Source organism: Diabrotica undecimpunctata, chromosome 9 (genome assembly GCF_040954645.1).
Source record: "Diabrotica undecimpunctata isolate CICGRU chromosome 9, icDiaUnde3, whole genome shotgun sequence".
In the NCBI taxonomy this organism is placed as follows: domain Eukaryota; kingdom Metazoa; phylum Arthropoda; class Insecta; order Coleoptera; family Chrysomelidae; genus Diabrotica; species Diabrotica undecimpunctata.
Window position 1 is genome coordinate 43,356,244 of NC_092811.1, and position 24,931 is coordinate 43,381,174.

The 24,931-nt window shown below is 31.8% G+C and overlaps 1 protein-coding gene across 1 annotated transcript; it reads left to right on the forward strand.

Annotated features, from left to right (window-relative positions):
* Positions 1–24,931, forward strand: LOC140450009 (venom serine carboxypeptidase-like). Its single transcript, XM_072543432.1, has 3 exons — positions 1–453; positions 5,993–6,409; positions 24,278–24,931. Exons 1-3 carry the CDS (start codon positions 42–44, stop codon positions 24,850–24,852), a joined length of 1,404 nt encoding a protein of 467 aa, XP_072399533.1. The 5' UTR covers positions 1–41; the 3' UTR covers positions 24,853–24,931.

Consider the following 24,931-nt stretch of genomic DNA (forward strand, 5'->3'; position numbering starts at 1 on the left):
GCACCAATAAATACTTTTCACACATTTTTAAGCCTTTCAAGATGAAGAGTTTCCTCAGTATTAGTTTTGTGCTTTTTCTATTTTGTTTAATAGATTCAAAGTCTGTGAAACCCAATAGTTTCAAAAAGCGAGTATTTGTGGATCTCTATGGAAAACTTAACCCAAAAATAACGGGAGATCCCGGAGAACCTCTCATATTAACCGACTTGATTGAAGCTGGAAAACTGGATGAAGCTCAAAATGAAGCACTTGTAAAAGGATTGGACACGGATATTAAAAGTTACTCTGGATATTTAACTGTTGATAAAGAACATAATTCTAATATATTCTTCTGGTTTTTTTCTTCACAAGGCAATGCCAGTTCTGATCCGGTAATTCTATGGCTACAAGGAGGACCAGGATCTTCTTCAATGTTTGGACTTTTTAAAGAAAATGGACCTCTTCTAATAAAAGGTAAATATTTTGTTAACTACGTTTCTGCCGCTACTTTTGACAATTAATTATTATTTGTAATTGTAATAATTATTCTTATAGTAGACCAGTAAAAAATTGTATAAAGGTTTTATGAAGGTTCTAAAAGGTATATGAGGGATAATTAATGAGAAAAAAATCCTTGAAGTCGTACCGTACAATCATAAAAGGTGAAAAAATAATTTTTCCCCATAAAACGTTTCCTATAAAACAAAAATACCACATGAGTCTCTTATTTATTATTTTCTTTAGTAGTTAGCCCATATTACAAGTAAGAGATGTTGGCCTATATTTTTTGGGGTTCTGATTTTGATTTATTTTGTTTAAGAATAATAATTAATATTGAATTTCTCTGAATCTGAATTGTTTAAGAAAATTAGGTTGTAGATGCTAAGTAAGTGTTCTTTAAATGGGTAGGTGAGGTTTTTTAGAAAACTAGTGGGCATATCTATTTTTTAAGACAGTTTGTGAATAGTTTTCGTTGGGTTTTCAGTTTTTTCATAAAATAATGCCAGTATATTTCAGATTTATGGACTTACGTGATTTTGTACCAAATATTAGTTTTACTTTCTTACATAGAGTTGTCATATTGAAGTAGAACTGTTAATTGTTGAAACGTGTTCATCCAAAATTCTTGCTTTGCTATTTGATAATGAATCTAGTTATAGCATTTAGTAGTTTAAATTCTAATGCGTTTTGTAAATTTCTCTATCATTTAAGTTTATTAAATGCTTTTTTGGATTGTTGTACTGCTTGTTTACACTCATGGTTCCACCAAGAAACTGGATGGAATTTACTGGTGAAGTTAATTTTCCCAATTAATTTTGATTTATGACATGCAAGTTGAGTTGGATATGGTTTTGAAATTTCGTCTAATCCACATTTTTTAAGTTTCATCTCCGCGATGAAGGTTAGCAATCATCATGGCTATTCTGACCTTCAAGGCATCTGCTCTGAATAATTGCCTTGAGCTGCAACCAAATCACTATATCAGGTTCTTCAACCAAGAAACGCGTCTTCTTCCTACGTTTCTCCTAACCTCTACTTTTCCTTGAATTATGAGTCTCAAGATGTTGCATCCTTCGCCTCTCATCGTATTTTCCATTTTCCTCTCTCTGCCTATTCTCCTTAACACTTCTGTAGTCGTGACTTTATCTACCCATGTAATAATTAACAATCTTCTAATTGTCCACATTTTAAACGCGTTAAGTCGATTTATTGTATTCCGGTTAAAGTCCATAATTCAGCTCCATAGTAGAGTACACTGTGTACCGGGTTTCTCATTAAATTTTGACCCCCATTTATTTTCCTTATTTTCGGGAAAACAAAAAAAGTTTTAAATAAAAGTTCTGTTATTTTATCTGTACCGACCAACAATGTAGCAAAAGACCAAATTTTGTATACAGGGAGTGCCCAATAAAATGCATCTTTAATATTTCAAATGAGACACCCTGTATTTTTTTTAAGTTTTGAGTAGCTTTGCATTTCCTGATACCAATATATAATATTGTGTAGTATTAGTTTTGTTCTATAATGGCATATGGTACTACAAAAGGGTAACCACAGGTGGCTATGCAACTGACATTTCAAAATGAAACAATTATTAATTTATTATAAACTGTCAGTCCTCATACCGAAATGGGTTATACTGCAGATAAAAAAGTAGATATATTCTCAATTTATGTAAAAAATAATAAAACCAAGCAAGCGGCAAGAAGAGAATATAGGCTTATTTATCCAAATCGACAGACTCCTTCTGCAAATACATTTTTATATAATTATCGTCATGTCATAAATGAAAAAATGTTTGAACGGAAGAAACGTACTATCGTAGGAAATGATGATGAAGATCTTAATACTTTACTTTACTTTGAAGGTAAAAATTAAATACTTAAATAATAGATTAAATCCATAATAACCTTTTTATTTTAGAAAATTCCGAAACTAATCTAAACAATGCCACTAATGCATTAGAGAAAAGCCGTGCGACGATATACAGAGTTTTAAAAAAGCACAACTATAAGCCGTAGAAAATATTACCGGTACAAGAACTTACGGATATTCATAAGAGAAAGCGTTCACAGTTCTGTCAAGACATGCTTATAAATTTGAACAATGATCCACTTTATTTGTATAACATTCTATGGACAGATGAATCAAATTTTTCAACTTCAGGAATTTTTAATAGAAGAAATAGGTATTCGTGGGAACAGAAAAATAATAGAAAAAGAAAAATTAAGCAAATAAAAAAGTCAGGAAGAAAATCAATAAATATGTGGTGCGGGATATTTCAAAACAAAATAGTTGGACGATTGTTTTATGATTATAAATTAACTGGGGAATCCTATTTGGACACAGTCATTACAGAAGTGGTTGAGTTATTAAATCAAAATTATACACAAAATCAATTAAATAGTATGATATGGCAACAAGATGAAGCACAGCCACATAATGTCGTAGCTGTTCAAGAACATTTAAATAATCAATTTAATATGTGGATCGGCAATAAGGTTACCATTACATGGCCACCACATAGTCCCGACTTAACACCATGTGATAGGTTTTTATGGGGGTTTTTTAAAAGAAAAAGTGTATTTTGATTCAAATACAAATATTAACACTATCACGGCAAAAGTTCGCGCGGAAATGGAAAATTTTAATCGTAATAATAACACAATATCTGACGCATTAGAAAATTTGAGACGAAGATATTACTTGTGTAGTAATAACAATGGAGGGCACTTTGAGCATCTATTGTAATCTTAAATGTAGTATCATACTGTCATTAATTTTGTTGACTTTATAAATATATTTTTTCTAAATATATTTTTTTCTTATCTTAGTATAGTATAGTAGTACCATACGCCACTATAGAACAAAACTAATGCTACACTATGTTATATATTTTTAATCAAGAAATGCAGAGATACTCAAAACTATAAAACATATAGGATGTCCCATTTAAAATATTGAAGATGCATTTTATTGGGCACACCCTGTATACAAAAAGTCGGGGATGGTGTAGAAAGCTCAGAAGCTGTGCGTCTTTGTGGTACTGGATCTATTTCTATTTGGTTAGTTGGGAGTTTTTACTTGGTTTTTCATGTTGCACAGTTTGTTCATTCACTTGGGTTTGCTTTTGTTGGATGACACTAATTACTATCTAGTCGTATGGTGCCCAAACTATATATGCCTTCAGCTCGGAATAATACCAACAAAGACAACGGTGTATAAAAATTATCGAAATACAAGATGTGATGAACAAAGTCTGGAACTGTTTGTGACAATCGCACAACAACGTTGAATGTGGCTCCAAGATCAGGCTAGCCCAGTAGGATCACATTGTCGCCAGCACCGTTATGAACCTGAAACCAATAAGCGAATCCACTCGTACCACATAAAGCAAATAGCTTGATACCCCACTTGTGTGGTTTATTTGGCATGTATTGGCCCTAACGATGTTTTGTTTTGGTGCTGCACATCTGTTCATCGATGCACAATCGAACAGTCTTTGGAACGGAATTGAATCGAGTGTTTAGAATATCAAGCAATGTTCGAATGTGGAACAACGCATCGTAGCCGGGTGCGCCTTTCTTGACTCGAGTGCTTTCATCACGAAAGGAAAAATGTTGTTTTATCGCCAGGAATTTTCCTTTGGGCATTGTCATTGGGCATATATTGCTGGAAACGCATTTTGTCCCCAATAGCTTTCCAAATTGGGATAACGGTAAACACTCATGTAAATGAGAATGCCAATGTATCTAAAAATATCTTCACTGATAGTAGTAAATTTTGTGTTGATATCGGCTTGGCGAGCTACTCGATTTGTTTCAAATGCAATCAAGTCAACCAACTCCTTAGTGAAAAAATACTGAAATAGTTCCATCGCTGTCTCAAGCTCTTTTATGGACAATGGTACGCTTGAGTCATCCCGGAAGGCTACTTGATTGACATGCAAACGCATTGATTGTTTTCGCCATACGATTTTGGAAAACTCAGCCGAATTTTTAGCTATTAATTCAATACCTGCGAAAAAGTTATAATACCAGTTTAGGAAACTCATCAATACTCTTATGTCAAAACAATTCATACCTGCACCAGTGAAACCTTCAGCAGAAGGCACAATTGATGGACCAGCAATTTCGATTTAGGGCAATAGAGAACGAGGGCGTTTTCATTTCTTGAAACGTGGTGTTGAGGTTGATGGCACGTCGTATTGATCTTTTTCTTCTGCCGTAACCTTTTCGTGCAAAACATTCTATTCGGGAAGTAATGTTGACGAAGCTGATGGAAGTGCTTCGTCGACTGCAGTCAAGTTCAATGAAAAGTCGGCCGCTTGATTGACCAAAGCAGATTAGTCTTCATCTTTTTGCCGAAACACCTGTAAAATATACTGTTTATCCTCGTGGGATATTTCATTAAGCACAAAATCTGGATCGTTCACATCATCGTCGCTACTGAAATCAGATTCCACATCTGATTCGACCGATTCAATAAATGCCCATTGTTCCTCTTCGCTCATTTCGCTGATCTTTACTTTATTTCTGCTTCGAAAATCCATTTTCTGCCACAATTGAACTATAAACAATGACACAATTAGGCAGCTGAACACAATAGAAAGAGTACACTAATCTCCATATAAACTGTCATAAGTGCCTTGAGGCACTTAATTTTACTTTTAACTTCCACTCATAATATATTAAAAAAATGAATTCTTACCTTTTCAACGGTATAAATCACGACGAGATCTAATATGCAAAACTGTATATTTTTTTTTTGAAAATTGGACTGTAGCAAGAAATAATTTTCTATTTGAACACTACGAAACTTCTCACCAAACTGTTCCGGCAAACGAAACAAAACGGTAAAAAAATCTTGCTTATGAACCAAGATAACAATGAAGGTACTGTCTGTAGTCACTGTTAGCAGTTTTGGGAATAAATATTATTGCGTGTAATAACTATTGACACTTAACCGGTAGAGGGTTAACTACCGGGTCGTAAGTGAACTTTCTGCTGTTCACTTTACTTTTGGTACGTTTTCTTCTTATAACTTGTCTATAACAAAGTATTAAGTTTAATTGTTGGAGATGGAATTTGCTGGATAGCCGTTTGCTGACTTCTAGCTCATTTAAAATTGAAATATTTGTCCTGTGGTCGGTTCACGGAATTTGTAACTTTCTTCTCCAACACAACATTTTAGTGGCGTCTACCTTTCTTCTTTTCGCTTATAGTAGGGTCCAATATTCACATCCGTATGTTAGTATTTGAAATATGCGGCTAATTTTTAAAGTTCGCGAAATTTGAGAGTCCTTTCATATTTTGGCCGTCTTTCTAACAGTGGCTTTTGCACTATTTGGTGTACTTGCTAAAAAACCTGATAAAATTGTTTTATTCTTTGTAGTTAGTATATATAATACCCCGAAAATAGACATTAAATAGACTCCATAGTTGCTTTAATTTCAATTTGATTAAACAGTTTCATTATAATTTTCTACATTAAATAAATATTATTTTTTCAGATGGTGAGCTTGGTATTAGAGAGACATCTTGGAATAAGAACAACTCAGTTATATACATTGATCAGCCAGCTGGAACCGGATTTAGTTTTACTACTGACGGATATGCTTCCAATCAAACTAAAGTAGCTACTGATCTTTATAAAGCTTTACAGCAGTTTTTCACCCTATTTTATCAGTACCAACATCAAGATTTTTACGTTACAGGAGAATCTTATGCAGGGAAATATATTCCCGCTATAAGTTATAAAATTCATCAAGAAAATCCTGAAGCAAAGCTAAAGATAAATCTTAAGGGTTTTGCTATTGGTAATGGTTATACCGATCCTATTAATCAGATTCATTATGCTGAGTATGCGTATCAACTTGGACTCCTTGATTTGTATTCGACAAATCTTCTGAAACAAACACAGGAAAGAGGTAAGACAACATTTTGGATTATTTTCTGAGTTGAAGCTTTCTTTAACCACAAAAATTATTTTTATACAATGCACTTTAATTTAAGTCACTAAATGCTACTAAAGATGAAAGCCAATATCATTTAAAGAAATAGTATAACTTAAATATAAATTGGATTCTAAATATCACTCTTAATGGGCATATATTATCTAATTATTTTTTAAAAACTACCTTAATTCTTAATATTGTTCTGAAGCTATTTTCTTGTGGCATTTTAAATTAATTTATATTTAAATGGGAATAAGCCACAATTAAAGGTTAAAATACGTTTATTGACGTTTCAATTTCCACTTCGTAAATCGTTGTCAAAATACAAACATTAGTAAATTAAACAAATTTTGTTTTTTGTTACTTAGTGAAAAATTCTTCTAATAATTTAATTTTATCTGACTCATCTATATTGACAATTCAGACATACCTTATACATATTAAAGTAGACGACTTTAAAATGATATTGCCAATATTGTTGAGCTGCGTTCCTGGGACGACTTTACTTATAAGATAGTTCATTCGATTACATGAAATTAACTTTAACTTGAGAATATCCGTCAGAAAAGATCATAACATGTAATTCGTCTTTAAAAAGACAAATACATGCCATGATGACAGTAAAATTCTCCTGTTAGTGATTCCATAGTAAATTATGAGGGAAAAACCAGGAAAAAAAACCTTATAATACTATCCCGACATGATAAGTATTTGATCGTGCATTTAGTTTACCTTCAATAAACACCAAATTTCGATTTTATATGTTTGTTATTTAAAAAACATAAATGATGTATTCTCTATATGTTACTGACTTACCAATACTGGTATTTTCTTTTTAATAACTTCCTCTTTCAATATGGGTAACCAGATCCTACTACATTCTGCCGAGGAATTCGCGACACAATTGGTCTCATTTAGCATAATTAGAGCCGCTTCTTTGATTTTTCTCTTTTTACCATCCGTTTCTTTTAGGACTATATTTGAATCATTCCATTGAACCCTATGTTCATTATCCCATGCGTGTTTACAGATTTGAGATCTATCAAATTCTCTATTTTTAATATAGGATTGATGTTCACTTATTCTAACATTTAATGGTCTTGATGTTTCACCTAAATAAAACTGATCGCATTTACAAGGTATTTTATAAATGCAATTCTTTGTCCTTTCTTGTTCATTGTTAGGTTTGGTTTTGGACAAAATAGATCCCAACGTGTTTGTTGTTTTGAATGTTGTTGAAATGTTGAATTTATTTCCTATTCTTTTAAGCTTTTCAGATAATCCTTTTATGTATGGTATTGTTATTTTCCTCGTATTATTCCTTTCATATGCTGTAGGATCTCGTTCTAAGTTGTTTTGTTCTATTCGATCAATTGTTGAAAATTCCTTATTTATAAACGATAAAGGATAATCATCTTTTAATAAAATAGATGTTAACAAATGTTTTTCCTCCAAGAACGAATTTTCGTTAGAACAAGTAATTTTGGCTCTATCGTATAAGGATTTAATAATTCCCTTTTTAATATTAATATTGTGATTTGATTTGAAATTTAAATATCTGTTGGTGTGTGTTGATTTTCTATACACCTGAGTTTCGTATCCAGTGTCGTTCTTAGAGATTAAAACATCCAGAAAAGGTAATGTGTTATTATATTATACTAACAGGAGAATTTTACTGTCATCATGGCATGTATTTGTCTTTTTAAAGACGAATTACATGTTATGATCTTTTCTGACGGATATTCTCAAGTTAAAGTTGATTTCATGTAATCGAATGAACTATCTTATAAGTAAAGTCGTCCTAGGAACGCAACTCAACAATATTGGCAATATCATTTTAAAGTCGTCTACTTTAAAATGTATAAGGTATGTCTGAATTGTCAATATAGATGAGTCAGATAAAATTAAATTATTAGAAGAATTTTTCGCTAAGTAACAAAAAACAAAATTTGTTTAATTTACTAATGTTTGTATTTTGAGAACGATTTCCGAAGTGGAAATTGAAACGTCAATAAACGTATTTTAACCTTTAATTGTGGCTTATTCCCATTTAAATAGTAATTACCTTAATTCTTGTCATGAAGGTCTTGTAATTTCAAAACAATATTTACTTTCTGTTGTCAATAGTTGGATGTTATCTTTCAGGGTGTAAGGTTTCTTTTTTCAGCTGAAAAATTGTATGTTCCCCTAAAAAGTGTAATCCTACATCATTGACCTAGTATCTTAAGAATTATAATGTTCGTTATTCAAATTATGTAATTTAAGGGTCATTTCAAGTTCAAATTCAAATTCAAAGTATTTATTTTCTTTCTGACAAACATAGTTTGTATAGAATTAGTCATAAATATACATTGCATAAATATACATAGTCATGGGAAGTACTGAGAGCATTGAAACAAAACTCAAAAGAAAAAATTAAATTGGGAAATATACAGGACAAAGAATGGAAGGACTACTACAAGGAACTATTAACAGAACAAAGACCACAATTCATTGGAAAAGAAAACAGGAGAAGACGAAGCAGATTCCCACAACAAGAAATAGAAATAACAGATAGAGAAATGAGAACGGCCATAAAAGCAATCAAAAATAAGAAAGCACCGGGACCTGGAGGCATCTCACCTGAGCTTATAAAATACGGATAAAAAAAATTACACCGGATGATACAATGGATATTTTAGAAAGCCATAAATGGAGAACAGCTCCCAAAGGAATGGACGGCGGCATATATGACATCTATATTTAAGCAAGGAGATGGAAAATGATGCGAAAATTACAAAGGAATAAGCGTAATATCATCAATAGGAAGATTGTATGGGAAGATACTGCGAGAAAAGATAGAGCAAGCGATAAAAGGCAAAATCGGGGAGGATCAGGCAGGCTTCACGGCAGGAAGATCATGCATAGACCACATATACACACTGGAACAACTGTTAAAAAAGAAAAAAGCAAAAAATAGAGATATACACTTGGCATTTGTGGACCTGAGAAAGGCGTATGACTCTGTACCAAGGTCAGAACTATGGGAGGCAATGTACAAATTAGAAATACAGACGGAACTCATAGAAGCTACAAAAGCTCTGTATAAAGAAAATAAAGTGTCCATTAAAATAGGAACAAGAATCATAGCAGACTTCACCACAACAAAAGAGCTCCTGCAGGGTTGTTCCACATCTCCAACCCTATTCAAAATATACGTAGAGAAAGCCTTGACCACATGGAAAAGAAAATGCGAAGGCATGGGAGTACCGGTACGGAACGAATACCTATATACGTTAAGTTTTGCAGACGATCAAGTAGTGATTGCACAAGACCAAGATGACCTCAGCTACATGATGAAGAAACTACAAGAAGAATATACCAAGGCTAGCTATTAACCTCGCGAAAACAGAGTACCTATCTACAAGTGAAGAAGACAGAAGATCTACAGATTGATGACAACGTAACAATCAAAGGAAAGGATAAATTCAAATACCTGGGGTTTATAATCACAAAAAAGGCAACAACAGAAGAAGAAATTACACAAAGATTAGGACAAACAAGAACAGCAATCCGACAAGTTAACTCAGTATGGTGGGATAGACACCTACATATGAAGACAAAAACGCAGATTTATAAAACATTAGTGCGACGTATTATGACATATGGGGCTGAAAATTGGATCATAAACAAGAAAAACAGCAGTAAGATAGTAGCAACAAAGATGGAATGCCTGCGAAGATGCTGCAGAGTAACAAGAATGGATAGGAGAAGTAATGACGAAATAAAGCAAAGAACATCAGTAGAAACAGATATATTAACATATATAGAACAAAAAAGACTAAAGTGGTATGGACATGTAAGAAGAACTAGCCACAGCAGATAGATAAAGAGAATAACTGAATGGAACCCTATAGGAAGGAGGAAAAGAGGACGACCCCGAAAATCCTGGAGGAACGAAGTAGACGACGCCATGAGTAAGATAGGACTAAACGATGGAGAATGGAATAACAGAGAGAGATGGAAACGGTTGAGCGAGGGAAGGCAGTGAATACTGTAGAATCCCTAAATATATATATATATATATATATATATATATATATATATATATATATATATATATATATATATATATAAAATAAAGTTTTATTTTGAGGTTGCAGTCATTAATAGGGCAGGAAAGTAAAACTCTTTGTTCTTAAATCAAGCTTTCGCAAAATTTATTTGCTTCTTCAGGATATGCTAAAATATGGTATCAGTAAATACAACGAAATTAGAACTAAATAGCATTGTATAAAACTAGTAAAAAAACTTACAACATGAGGTTAATCCATTGAATTTTCAAATTTGCAAAACATTAAAACTTAACTTATTTTAAAAATTATACAGTTATGTAAGTACAATATTTCAATTTAATTTAATTTTGTAAAAATTCATTTTGACATTGATTATGTTGATGTTTGATTTATGTCAGAAAGACACTCGTTTCTGTTTATTATATTTTTTGTTGTTGATAACTAGCTCTTGATTGTTATTATGGTTACGTAATGGAAACGAGTGTCTTTCTGACATAAATCAAACATCAACATAATCAATGTCAAACTGAATTTTTACAAAATTAAATTAAATTGGAATATTGTACTTACATAACTGTATAATTTTTAAAATAAGTTAAGTTTTAATGTTTTGCAAATTTGAAAATTCAATGGATTATCCTCATGTTGTAAGTTTTTTTACTAGTTTTATACAATGCTATTTAGTTCTAATTTCGTTGTATTTACTGATACCATATTTTAGCATATCCTGAAGAAGCAAATAAATTTTGCGAAAGCTTGATTTAAGAACAAAGAGTTTTACTTTCCTGCCCTATTAATGACTGCAACCTCAAAATAAAACTTTATTTTACATAACGTGTCAGTCAATAATACCTAACTACTTTATATATATATATATATATATATATATATATATATATATATATATATATATATATATATATATATATATATATATATTGCTAAAAACTAAACACTAAACTAGACTAAACAAGACATAAAATGAATTTAAAAGCTTATGAAATACAGCTAATATCTAAGATCTAAATAATTCTTCGACTGTAAAAAAAAACTTTTTCACATAAAAATTGCCTAAGATTCCTCTTAAATACATTTATTGAACTAGTGGACTTACAACTGTGGGCAAATGATTAAACACATCTGGTCCGTATACCCTGGGCGATTTAAATTTAATGTTACCTTTTGAAACTGGGATATAAAGTTTAATACAATATCTAGTATTTAAATTATGCCTATCACCACTCGTTTTAAACCGATGTAAGTTATTAAAAATAAAAACACATAATTCAAAAATGTATAGACACGCCAATGTTAAAATTTTATATTTTTTAAAATATTCTCTACAACTAGTTAGTCGGGAGACACCAGCGATACAACGCAATATTTTCTTTTGTATGACGAAAATACCATTTGCATAACCAGACATACCCCAAAAACATATCCCGTGTCTTAGCCTGGACTCCACGATTACATAATATATCATAATAAGCTGATTTTATGTCAAAACATATTTTTAATTTCTAATTAGATAGTTAAAGGAATTCAACTTCGAAACAAATGCTCCACAATGCAATTTCAAATCAAAACTTTCGTCAACCTTTATTGCCAAAAACTTGCCTGACGACACCGTAGCTATTTGCATGTTGTTAAAAATAAACTGTAGATTTTCAAGGTATTTTTGTTTATTGTAAAAATTTATAACTTGCATCTTTTCTGCATTAAGATGCAACGACTTATCGCGAAACCAAGAATATAAAGATGAAAGAAAATCATTACATTGATGTTGTAAGATTACGTTGGATTTGTTAGATAGAATAATTGACGTATCATCCGCATATATATAGCGAAATTTACCGCTCTGTCTACTTGTACGATGTTGTTAATGTAAACTACGAAGAGAATTGGTCCTATTATACATCCTTGGGGGACACCCAGGTTTGTAGTAACAAGAATAGATCTACAACTGGTCACACAATCCTCGATCCTCATCTGCAGGCTCACATATTGTTTTCTATTGTTTAGAAATGACATAATCCACTGTAAAAAAATTCCTATAATACCTATCTGGTTTAGTTTTTTAAATAATATTTCATAGTTGATACAGTCAAATACCCTACTAGGATCACAAAATATTCCAATAGGACATTCGCCTGCATCAATCAAACTGATTAAATAGGCATAAAATGCATGGACTGCCGTATTAGTAGATTTATTTTCTTGAAATCCATGTTGATTTATAGTTATGATATTATTGTTTTTTAGATAACCATTTAATCTCTTTAAATATCCATACTCAAATCCCTTTGAAACTATACTGGGAATTGTTATACATAGTCCTATATTGCTGACCAGTTTTGGATCTCCTTTTTTAAAAATGGGAACTGTTTTGCCTGTCTTTAAGTAATTAGGAAAATCCCCATTGCAAAAAGACAAATTGGTGAGATAAGTTAAGGATTGATTATAAAACGTAAAACCTTTTTCATCAAAAATGCAGGTATCTATGTATATGCAGGTGACTGACTGTCTTTGTCTACTGTATTACATGGAATTTTTCACACGATATCAATGGGTGCATTTTTAAAAAATATGTTAAAACTGCATGCTACCTCTTGGGGATCTGTCATTATACATTAAACAAATATTAGCATTGTTATTAGCACTTTTTGAAAACTCATTGACGATTTTCCACTTGATTTTATTGGGATTATCAGACGAAGTAACGATTTTCTGGTAATAATCTTTTCTTGTTTTGGTCAAAAGTTTTCTATGTTTTTTCCTTTGTTGTTGATAAAAATCTCTAAGAATTGCTACTGCCCCTTGATAATGCGTGTAAATTTCTTAATTCAAAACTTGACTTTCGCACTTCACTATTAATCCATTTATTTTTAGTTGTTTTGATTTTTTCCTTGTTGATGGAAAGCTATTATTAAAATGATACGAAAAGATATTTACAAAAGATTGAAATGCTAGATTAGTTTTTAAGATGCCATAAACACTATTCTAGTTTTCGTTAATGAGATTAACAATAAAGTGATTTATCGAGTCCTCACCAAATTGTCTTTTTTGTGTAAAGTATGACAATTCCGTTTCAAAGTCAATTTCCCCCAAAACTGTTCTGTGATCTGATACAGTGTTATCAAGTACAGGTGATAAACCGGAGTTCGAGAAATTTACAAATACATTATCTAATGTTGTAACGCTGGTATCCGTGACCCTAGTTGACCAAATAATAAGATTAAAATTAATATTAAAATTCAGTAAAACATTAAGTAGATTAACATGGTTGTTAGTCATATTTCTGGTATCTACATTAAAATCACCATATATTACAAAACGTATATTTGGTTTATATAAATAATTTAAAATACCTTCGAGGTTATTCAAAAAAATACTTAAATCACCAGATAGTGATCAATTCATTATGTTTATCAACACAATATTGCTTTATCCTTGAGTTGAGTTGAGTTTGTTATTAAAATTAAGACCTTTTCGAACCCAAATTCCTACACCTCCCCCTCTTATTGAGTTACCTCGCAAAAATAATAACTTGCTAGGATAAAACCTTCAATGTTGACGTTTCCAATAGAATCATTCAAGTCCACGCTTCCACTTCATACAGCAGGACAGAAAAGATGTAGCAAGATGTCATTCGAACTCTAAGGTCAATGCTAAGATCGTGACTGCAAAGTACGTTTCTCATTTTTACAAAGGCTTGTTCTATTCGGCTTTTAATTTCTGCGGTTGGATCCCAGCTCTCATTGATATTACTGCCGTGATACACGAGTTTCTCTACTCTGTCCAGTGTGTCATCTCCGACTTTTATACCGTCATCCTGTATATAATTTTGTTTGCTAACTATCATATATTTAGTTTTCTTAACGTTGAGTTTTAATCCATACTGATCACAAGTCTGTTTTATTTTGTTCATTAGATTTTGAAGGTCTTCTCCGCAATTAGCAAGTACTAAAGTATCGTCGGCATATCTAATATTGTTGACGGTTACTCCATTCCCAATAATACCTTCGGTTGTCTCCATTAAGGCTTCCTTAATTATTTCCTCCGAATATAAGTTAAAAAGTAAAGGCGACAATATACAGCCTTGTCTCACTCCTCTTTTTATATTTATTTCATCCGACAGTTCTTGTTCAACCTTTAATCTTGCCACTTGATATCAGTATAGATTTGTAATTATTCGTAGATCTTTATCGTCCAATTCAGCTGTTTCCAATATTTCTAGCATTTTGTTATGTCGGACTTTGTTAAAAGCCTTTTCAAAAATCGATTGCACAAATGTACACATTTTGATTTATATTTCTGCATCTCTGTATTAGCACCTGTATACTAAACAAGGCTTCTCTTGTACCCAAGCCACTCCTAAACCCAAATTGAGTATTGCTAATTCTGTCCTCTAACAGCGTGTAAATTCTGCTGTGTATTACTCGCAGTAAGATCTTCAAAACGTGACTCATCATACTTATTGTCCGATAATCACCGCATGTCTTTGGACGATGTTTCTTAGGTATTGTGACAAATGTAGACTTTAACCAATCAGTTGGTAATATCCCAGTGTCATAAATTCTGTTAAAGAGAATTCACAGAGCTTTAATTCCATTTTCTCCCAAAAACTTTAGTATTTTAGCACTTACTTCATCGGGGCCAAGTGTTTTTTCATTGTCTGCCGTTTGTATTGAACGTGTAACCTCACTTTCTCTTATAGATGGACATGATATAGCAATCGGTGTAAGAACAAATAGAAAACTAAATCCTAAATCATTTACTACAGCAAAACTGTCAGAAGAAAATATGATTGCACGCAAGAGTAATACTTATGTTATAGTCGAAAAATAGAGAGATAAACGAAAAGTCTAGTTTCTGACATTTGTAGCAGTTCCTAAAATAATAAGGGTTACAACAAAAGACGGAGTTGTCCAAAAGCCATTCACGATTGCAAAGTATAATAACATTAAATAATTTATAAATGTTTCAGATCAAAAGGCATCTTATTCAATTACTGTACGTCGATGTATAAAATGGTACAGGAAAATAGCAGTAGAACTTCTAACAAACACTGCAATAGTAAATTCGCAAATCGCCTATCAATCCTTGACTGGAAAAACCATCAGCATCACTAATTTCAGAGAAGAAATTGTCAATAAGATTTTTGAAAAAAGGCATACGGAATTAAGAATTCCATATCCCTCTGAAACCGCTAAAAGTAAAAGTCAATTAAAACAGTTTAATTGACATAAATCTAGGGGAAGATATACAAGGTGTTATAAAATAAACAGCGAGAATTATGGCTAAGCCTACGGAGTGTTTTTTGGATAGCTAAAATAACTGTACTGTACGCAAGTGATAGGCATGGCCAACTATGATACACATAATTTACGGTAACAATATTCTTCTTCTTCTCTTCTTCTACTTTTTGGAGATCTTTCGATCTGTTTAATTCTGAAGCTGCCTCTGGTTAATTTCCTGGGAGGTAGATTGCCAACTATCCCTCCATTTTTAGTTGGTCTTCCTGGAGGTCTTGAACCGGATGGGTTATTTTCTAGGGCAATTTTTAGGAGTCTATTCTCATCCATTCATCTTACATGACTGTACCACATCCTTTTACGCTGCCCTCCCCATCTTACAATATCTTAAATTTTGCACTGCTCTCTAACGTTTCTATTTCTCACACTATCTCTTTTTGTTTTGCCCACTATTGTTTTTAAAGTTTTCATCTCGGCAACCTTTAGCATCTGTTTCGTTTTGTTGGTATCTTTGAGCACTTCTATGCCATATGTCGTCGAACAAGTGGACAAATATGCATACCTGGGAACAATGATTAACTCCACAAATGATTACAATCAGGAGATAAAAATAAGAATAGAAAAGGCTAGAGCAAATTTCAACAAAATGAGAAGAGTTCTATGTACCAGGGATTTAAAACTGGAACTAAGAGTTAGGTTGGCGAGGGGCTATGTTTTTTCGACTTTATTTTATAGAATGGAATCTTGGACCTTGAATGCGACATCAATGAAAGAACTGGAATCATTTGAGCTGTGGGTGTACAGAAGAATTCTGAAAATATCATGGACAGAACACGTCACAAACAAAGAGGTTCTAGGAAGGATGAACAAAGAAATGGAAATTTTAAATTCAATAAAAACAAGAAAGTTAGAATATCTCGGACATATTACACGTAGAGAGAAATACACCTTGCTCTAACTGATTATGTATGCAGGGAAAGATCCAAGGAAAGAGAAGCATAGGAAGGCGTAGAATGTCATGGCTGCGCAACCTGAGAGAGTGGTATGGATGTACATCAAATGAACTTTTCAGAGCAGCCGTCTCAAAAGTCCGAATAGCTGTGATGATTGCCGACCTCCGCCGCGGAGATGGCACTTGAAGAAGATGCCATATGTGATGATCGGTCGTATGCAAGTCTTGTAGATTCTAATTTTACTATCTGTGCGCATATACGGATTTGACCAGAATCTCCCGCAGACATCCCGACAATGCAGATCCTTTGTTGATCTGACTCCTTAGGTCCTTTACTGGGTCATGTCTGCTTGATATATCTATGCCCAGATATCTGAATTGCATCACCTGTTCTATGGGGTTGTTCTCAACCACTAACTTACATCTGAGCGGATCTTTTGCTATTGTCATATATTCAGTTTTGTTGGTAGAAATGGTCATAGTCATCAATCAGTTCTGATTCGGCAAAAATTGCTGTATCATCTGCGTAACACACCATACCAATTCTTCTGTTGCCCATTTTGTATCCGAGATTGAGAGATATTACTTTATTTTTAATTTTGCCCGTGAGTAGGTTCAACAAGAAAGGGCTTAAACTGTCGCCTTGTCTAATTGCTCCCGGTGTTAGAATATTTTCAGTGAATTGGTCTCCTGCTCTAACTTTGGTTACATTGTTGTTATTTTCATATAACAATATTACTTTTCTTTATCCAGGAACTGTATGTACCATGTTTTGACACAGCTATCAAACAATAATTTTTTTTAATTAATATTTAAATGGGAATAAGCCACAATTAAAGGTTAAAATACGTTTATTGACGTTTCAATTTCCACTTCGGAAATCGTTCTCAAAATACAAACATAGGTAAATTTACTAGAAAGAGGTTTAAATTGATGCTAATATTACTTTAAGTTAGTTGCTAAATTCGGCTTGTAATAAATAATGCTTCGCTTATCGTCTCGTATGGTAGATTTATTTAAAATACACGAGATACTCATGATTTAGTTTATTGGTTATCTAAGTACAATACTAGATAGTACTCAGTTGACTTTGACTAACTTAGACCGTTCTCTTGATTCTTCATTCTTAACAACATTGATAATAATAATACTAATCTCGTGATTTCCAGCTATTTACCTCCCGTGCGCTTGTTGATATATTATTGTTTTTACTTGTTTAGTTTGTACACATTATTTAATAAGCTTTTGATTACATTGCAAATATTACTAGGTCAGAGCGCGTTCCAGTTACACCGATATTTTCACTGTCGTAAACAAATAATATATTTTGGCAAATGTGTGTCACGTTATTAAAAAGATTACTTAAATCTGATGCTTAATTAAATCCCGTTACATCCCTATCCCTCAGAAGAAAAATTTTCTGAGTGCTGTTCGTTTTCAATCAATTACATGAACTGTTTTTACTCTTCCCTTCCGAAAGAAGAAAATTTTTCGTGTCATCATCAACTGATTACTGTACATATATACATTATTTACATTCAGTATTTACATATACATATTAATAGAATTATATACAAATTTTTGGTACATATTTCCTTATATCTAAAAAAATTTAGTAACCTAACCTAACCTAACCTCAGCATATTATAAGGTTACCCAAATTGTTCCCTTATAATATGCTATCTGGTATCCTTCATTATGCCTTACTGGTATATTAATTTAATATTTTACGTACGTTTTTTCTTACCTTACGTTAAATCATTTAGATTATATTACCTTATATTACCACCTATTATGTGGTTGATTACATATTATATCTTACCCCCTATTATGTGCACATAATATTTACAATAACCTTTACATACTTTAAATAATAAATAAAAATTTATATTAATAAAATCTTATATTAATTCTTGTATTAATTCTTGCATTAATTCTTGCATTAATTCTTGCATTAATTCTTGCATTAATTCTTGGATTAATTCTTGCATTAATTCTTGGTACCAAGTAATAGTTCTGTTTTCACTGTTCATATACACTATTAATAACTTTGACATTTCACAATAAAGTTTTGTCGTTTTATTCATTTATTTATTTATCCCTATTTCTTTTGTTTAACTACTACTATACAGTCTAACATTTTTCTTTTTGTTATACACATTTTAAATATATATATTGTACGAACTTAAAACTATATTTACACATTATATTCATTTAAAAATATTTTTATATATTATTTGCACTCAAAAGTACATGTATATATTACGAGTATATTCATTGACTCTAATTGTATCAAAGTATTGTTTCCTTAATTATTCTAGCTATAAACTCTGTGCCTTGGTCTGCTATTATTTTTCTGGGTAGTCCATACCTCAAGATAAATTTTTCTACCAATGATTTGGCTACTGTATTGGCTTATTTTATTTTCCATTACATATTATTCTACGTAGTTGCTTAATTCGCATTTTACGTCAATATATCTGTTTCCATTTTCATCCATGTACATTTTCATGGGTTCCTTGTTTATGATTTAGTGCTTATGACTTTCTCAGTCGTCGCATCTCTTCACGTTTCACATATTTCTCAACATTTTTTCGTAATTCATATCACAACTAGTATTAACTTATATTTCTGTATTTAATATATCCTATGCATTCTTCCATATCCTTCCTTTAACATGTGGAAGTCGTTAATTATAACTCTTCTTGATCTGCTTATCTTGTACTATATTATGTATTGATTGTATTATGTTTATCTTGTACTATACAAGCTTTTATACTTTCCTTAAAAAAAAATTATTATTTTTCTCTTCGTATTTCATTAAGAATTGGTTGATTCTTTTTTCATCACGTTTTATTCTCATTTCATTATTATCATTTTCTTTATAATCTTCTGCACTCACATTTGTGAGACAAAATCTCAACAAGTCTCCTAATGCTATTCCTGAAGCATAAATCCTTAAAATAAATTTGTTTTTCTTCGATAAATCGGGGAATTCCATAACCGGGGCTTATTAGATATATCTTCGGCTTATTAAATTTTTCTTGCATTCTGCGTAGGTGTAGGATACTGTTTATTCGAAAACTTATGTCTTAAGATTTCCTCTTTTAGAAAACATGAACATATATCTGTTCATCGATTTTTCTTCTCTGTCAAAAAAAATTCCATACTTGTTAGTTCTTCTTGCATCTTGAATAAAATTTTAAACATACGGATCTTAATAATAAAATAATTAACCTGGTCAGTTATCACTCATTTCAAGTTTATGAACTTGCTTACTACGTACATTCCAACTGTATCAAATATCATACTATTAACCTAATGTTATTATGTAATGTTTTTATAACTAATACTGTGTTTGCTTTCGTAATGAAATTATTATAGTTATGGTTTATTTTTGTTTATTGTTTGGTTTCTCGTCTTTTACAAACTAACTTTTGCTTGTACATATGGGTTTTTTCTAAATAAAAACATCTGCATATTTTGCACTTTTTCTATGGGCCTTTTTCTTCACATATTAATGGTTTTTACTGTGCTTAATAGTTGTTCGACTCTTTTTTGCTCTTTGCCTTGTTTCTTCCATATAAAATATATAAAAAATTTTTCCTGGTTTTGTATCTTCGGAATAAAACTTCTAATTTATATTTCTCGATTATTTACATTTATGATTCGTATAGGTAACATAATTTTAATCGGTTTATCTATTAATCCTACTGTAAATTCCTTCTCAACTTCTGGTTTCTTTATTACTGTAACTGTTTCTTCTGTTTTTCGGTTCGATCTCGAAATTCATTTCTCCAAATATGTAATAATACTGACATATACTTTTCAAAATAATCTGTTCATCATTTTTCGCCTTTGTGCGTACTTAATTTACTTAACATATTTTGTTCTCTTGCATATAAATAAAATAATTGTAGGGAATCGTCTTTCATTGTGACAAACTTCCTTTTCAATAATTTTCCATTTACATTTCCATTTTAATTTATTAAAAAAAATCATTATTCAAAATTCGTTCCGCAATTTTAATCCATTCTGTAGTTACTGTATTGTCGTGCTGGAGCCGCAGGACTCTCAGCGGGTTGGGATTCAAGTACCAACCTAGCTTATCCTCTTAGCAGCCTCCTGCTCGACCTAGGTTTCAACCATTAAGGTCGAACCATATGCAGTTTGCCTACATTTCTGTCAAAAATCTACTTCTGTCACTGTATTCGTATTCGCATGCGGTGCGTAATATGCTCTTGCTGTGCCTCTATTTCTGTGGCATCTCACCTGTGTCCATTGATTATTCTTTGTTCTTCGTTGTGATTGCCAATCTCCTCTATTTCTATTACGATATATCCTCGTATTATGTCTTTCATATTCACTTATATTTCTATAATTTTTATTTCTATATTGTTTTCTTTCGTCGAATTTATTTTTATAATATCCATATATTGTATTCTTACTTTCTATTCTTATATCAAAATCGTATTTGTTCCTGTAATTTAACACTTTTCCTTGTGTGCTATCTTCTGTCTCGTCGATCGATAAAAATTTGTACATTACCTCTTGTGTGGTTGAAAAGTTACATGCTTCCAAAATGAATTTAGCTTTTTCTGTGTTGACGTTGCGTTTCATTGTAGCTACTACTGCCTCTGTTGTGTATTTTTTCGCTAGTTCCAATGACATTCCTTCCGCTACGTATGCAACTTTTAGCTGTTCCGCTAATTCTTCAACTTCAGATGCATAGACGTCTGCATCTTTATGTCCTTGTCTTTTCTTCGCCAATTTAGCTATTACCGTCTTTGGACTGTCGCCTCTCAGTTCTCTTTTCAGTACCTCTGCTATTCTTGCGATTGTATCCTCTGTAGTTATAATGTTTCTGGCCTTATTGGTTAATCTTGTCTTTATTAATATTGTCGCTGTCTCCTCGTGTCCTATCGCTATTTTCTCAAGGAGTTCTAGTGCATCTAAAAATGACTGCAGTTTACCTGCTTTTCCATCAAACTCGCTGGGTAACACCTTGCTTGCGATATTTAAAAATTCGTTTGTTGTAAGAGCCATACTTATTTCTTGCTCTGTGTCGCTATGTTCTTCCTTCTTTATAGGTTGTTGTTTCTTTGTCACAGGTAGAGAAACTGGTTTAAAATCTTTTACATTTTGAGTATATTCTTTATCCGAAATTTCCATAATGTTATTATCATTTAAAACTTTTCTATCCCCAGTGAGTCCTTGTATTTGCAATGATTCGGCCGTTTCAATGAAGGTATTTAAATCTTCTTGTCTAATTTGTACTTCTCCATGGTATATAAATTGTAGTAAGTCTCTTAGTGCTTCGTAAGCCACGTTTGTCAAAATTACTATAGGATGTTGACAGGGATTTGACATAAAAATTTCTTTAAAATACGGGCTACAAACCGAAAGAACCATTTTATGCTCTTTTATGCATTTTCCTTGTGCTGAAAGCGTTACGTCTACAAAATCTTGACTCTTCCATAATGAATTTATTCCTGAACTGATATTTTCGTGGAAATTGTTCCAACATAATGAAAATTTTTCTGACGCCATGGTCAATTGTCTTTAAAAGTTCTTTTAAATTCGTTTTTCTTCCTTATAAATGTAACAATAATTCTAAATATCCTAATTTATTATAGCTAAATAGTAAAATAAAAAGTCATATCCGATTTCTTCGTCTATATTAAATGAAGAATTTGTCATTTAAGCAAATTCATGTCGTAATTTAATATTTTCCGACTTAGTCACAAAATATTTTCAGGGTCAAATATTTTTAAAACTATACCTTAAGCAAATAAAATTATATGTCACATTTGTTTTATTAAAAAAAATAGAATTTGATAAATAAACAGTTATTAGCGATAATTTAAAAATAAATTATATTCTGTACTTTTAAAAGCCATAAAAATTGTGTACTCAACATTCTGAACTTGAATTAGTTAAATTCTTATATTCAAATACTAAGTAACAATTTCTATCTGTTAGACTGCATAATTTATATGAATAAGGGATAAAAAATAAAATTTACTTACATAATATATATACATGGTTTTTTTTTAATTCACTTTTGTCCAATTATCCATTGTCCCCATTTATTGTCCATTATCATGAGCTGGGATTCTGTCGCGGGACTCCTGGCGGGTTTGGTTCGGAATTTGGCGGGAATTTCCTTACCTGCTGATGCATTTTCCACAGTGGGTTCCATATATCATCTATTATGTAAATTTCCATTTAAATTTCCAGTATGTGGTTGGCATTTTTGATTTGTTTCTGCGAATCAGAAAACTCCTTATTCGAAAGGTAGGATCGCCATGTAATAAATAATGCTTCGCTTATCGTCTCGTATGGTAGATTTATTTAAAATACACTAGATACTCATGATTTAGTTTATTGGTTATCTAAGTACAATACTAGATAGTACTCAGTTGACTTTGACTAACTTAGACCGTTCTCTTGATTCTTCATTCTTAACAACATTGATAATAATAATACTAATCTCGTGATTTCCAGCTATTTACCTCCCGTGCGCTTGTTGATATATTATTGTTTTTACTTGTTTAGTTTGTACACATTATTTAATAAGCTTTTGATTACATTGCAAATATTACTAGGTCAGAGCGCGTTCCAGTTACACCGATATTTTCACTGTCGTAAACAAATAATATATTTTGGCAAATGTGTGTCACGTTATTAAAAAGATTACTTAAATCTGATGCTTAATTAAATCCCGTAATCCCGTTAAAATATTAAATTAATATACCAGTAAGGCATAATGAAGGATACCAGATAGCATATTATAAGGGAACAATTTGGGTAACCTTATAATATGCTGAGGTTAGGTTAGGTTAGGTTAGGTTACTAAATTTTTTTAGATATAAGGAAATATGTACCAAAAATTTGTATATAATTCTATTAATATGTATATGTAAATACTGAATGTAAATAATGTATATATGTACAGTAATCAGTTGATGATGACACGAAAAATTTTCTTCTTTCGGAAGGGAAGAGTAAAAACAGTTCATGTAATTGATTGAAAACGAACAGCACTCAGAAAATTTTTCTTCTGAGGGATAGGGATGTAACGGGATTTAATTAAGCATCAGATTTAAGTAATCTTTTTAATAACGTGACACACATTTGCCAAAATATATTATTTGTTTACGACAGTGAAAATATCGGTGTAACTGGAACGCGCTCTGACCTAGTAATATTTGCAATGTAATCAAAAGCTTATTAAATAATGTGTACAAACTAAACAAGTAAAAACAATAATATATCAACAAGCGCACGGGAGGTAAATAGCTGGAAATCACGAGATTAGTATTATTATTATCAATGTTGTTAAGAATGAAGAATCAAGAGAACGGTCTAAGTTAGTCAAAGTCAACTGAGTACTATCTAGTATTGTACTTAGATAACCAATAAACTAAATCATGAGTATCTAGTGTATTTTAAATAAATCTACCATACGAGACGATAAGCGAAGCATTATTTATTACAGGCTAAATTACTTTCAAATTCATTGTACTTTACCGATTTATTTAGACGCGTTTATTAATGGCTTTTATTCTTTTTTTAGTTGTAGAAGAAATTAAATCAGAAGAATATGATGAGGCGTTTGATTTGTGGAGTGATATCATAGACACTTTACAAGAATTTACAGAGATAGACATATATAACTATTTGACAGTTAAACAAAGTCATGCAGATCAAACAGACTTAGATGAATTTTTAAGTAAAGAAGAGGTTAGAAAAGCCATTCATGTGGGTAACGTTGATTTCAATCAACCGGACCTAGTTTACGAACACCTTCAACAAGACTTCCCTAAATCAGAGGCATGGAAAGTCGCAGAACTTTTAAAATACTATCGAGTTTTAATTTACAATGGACAAACAGATCTCATGATCCCTTACGCTTTGACTGTCAACTATTTGCAAAAGCTTAAATTTCCTGGATCCGATGATTACCTTAAAGCAGAAAGAAGGGTATGGCATGATGAGGATGATAGAAGAGTGGTTGCTGGATACGCGAAAACAGCTGGAAAGTTAACGGAAATCATGGTTAGAAACGCTGGTCATATGGTACCAGCAGATCAGCCACAATGGGCGCTACAACTTATCAATACGTTTACAAGAAACGTTACTTTTAACTAAATGTCAATTAAATAACATTATCAAAAATTTACAAAATTGTACGATTACGTAACTAAAAAATACAAACTTAAGTCGATTA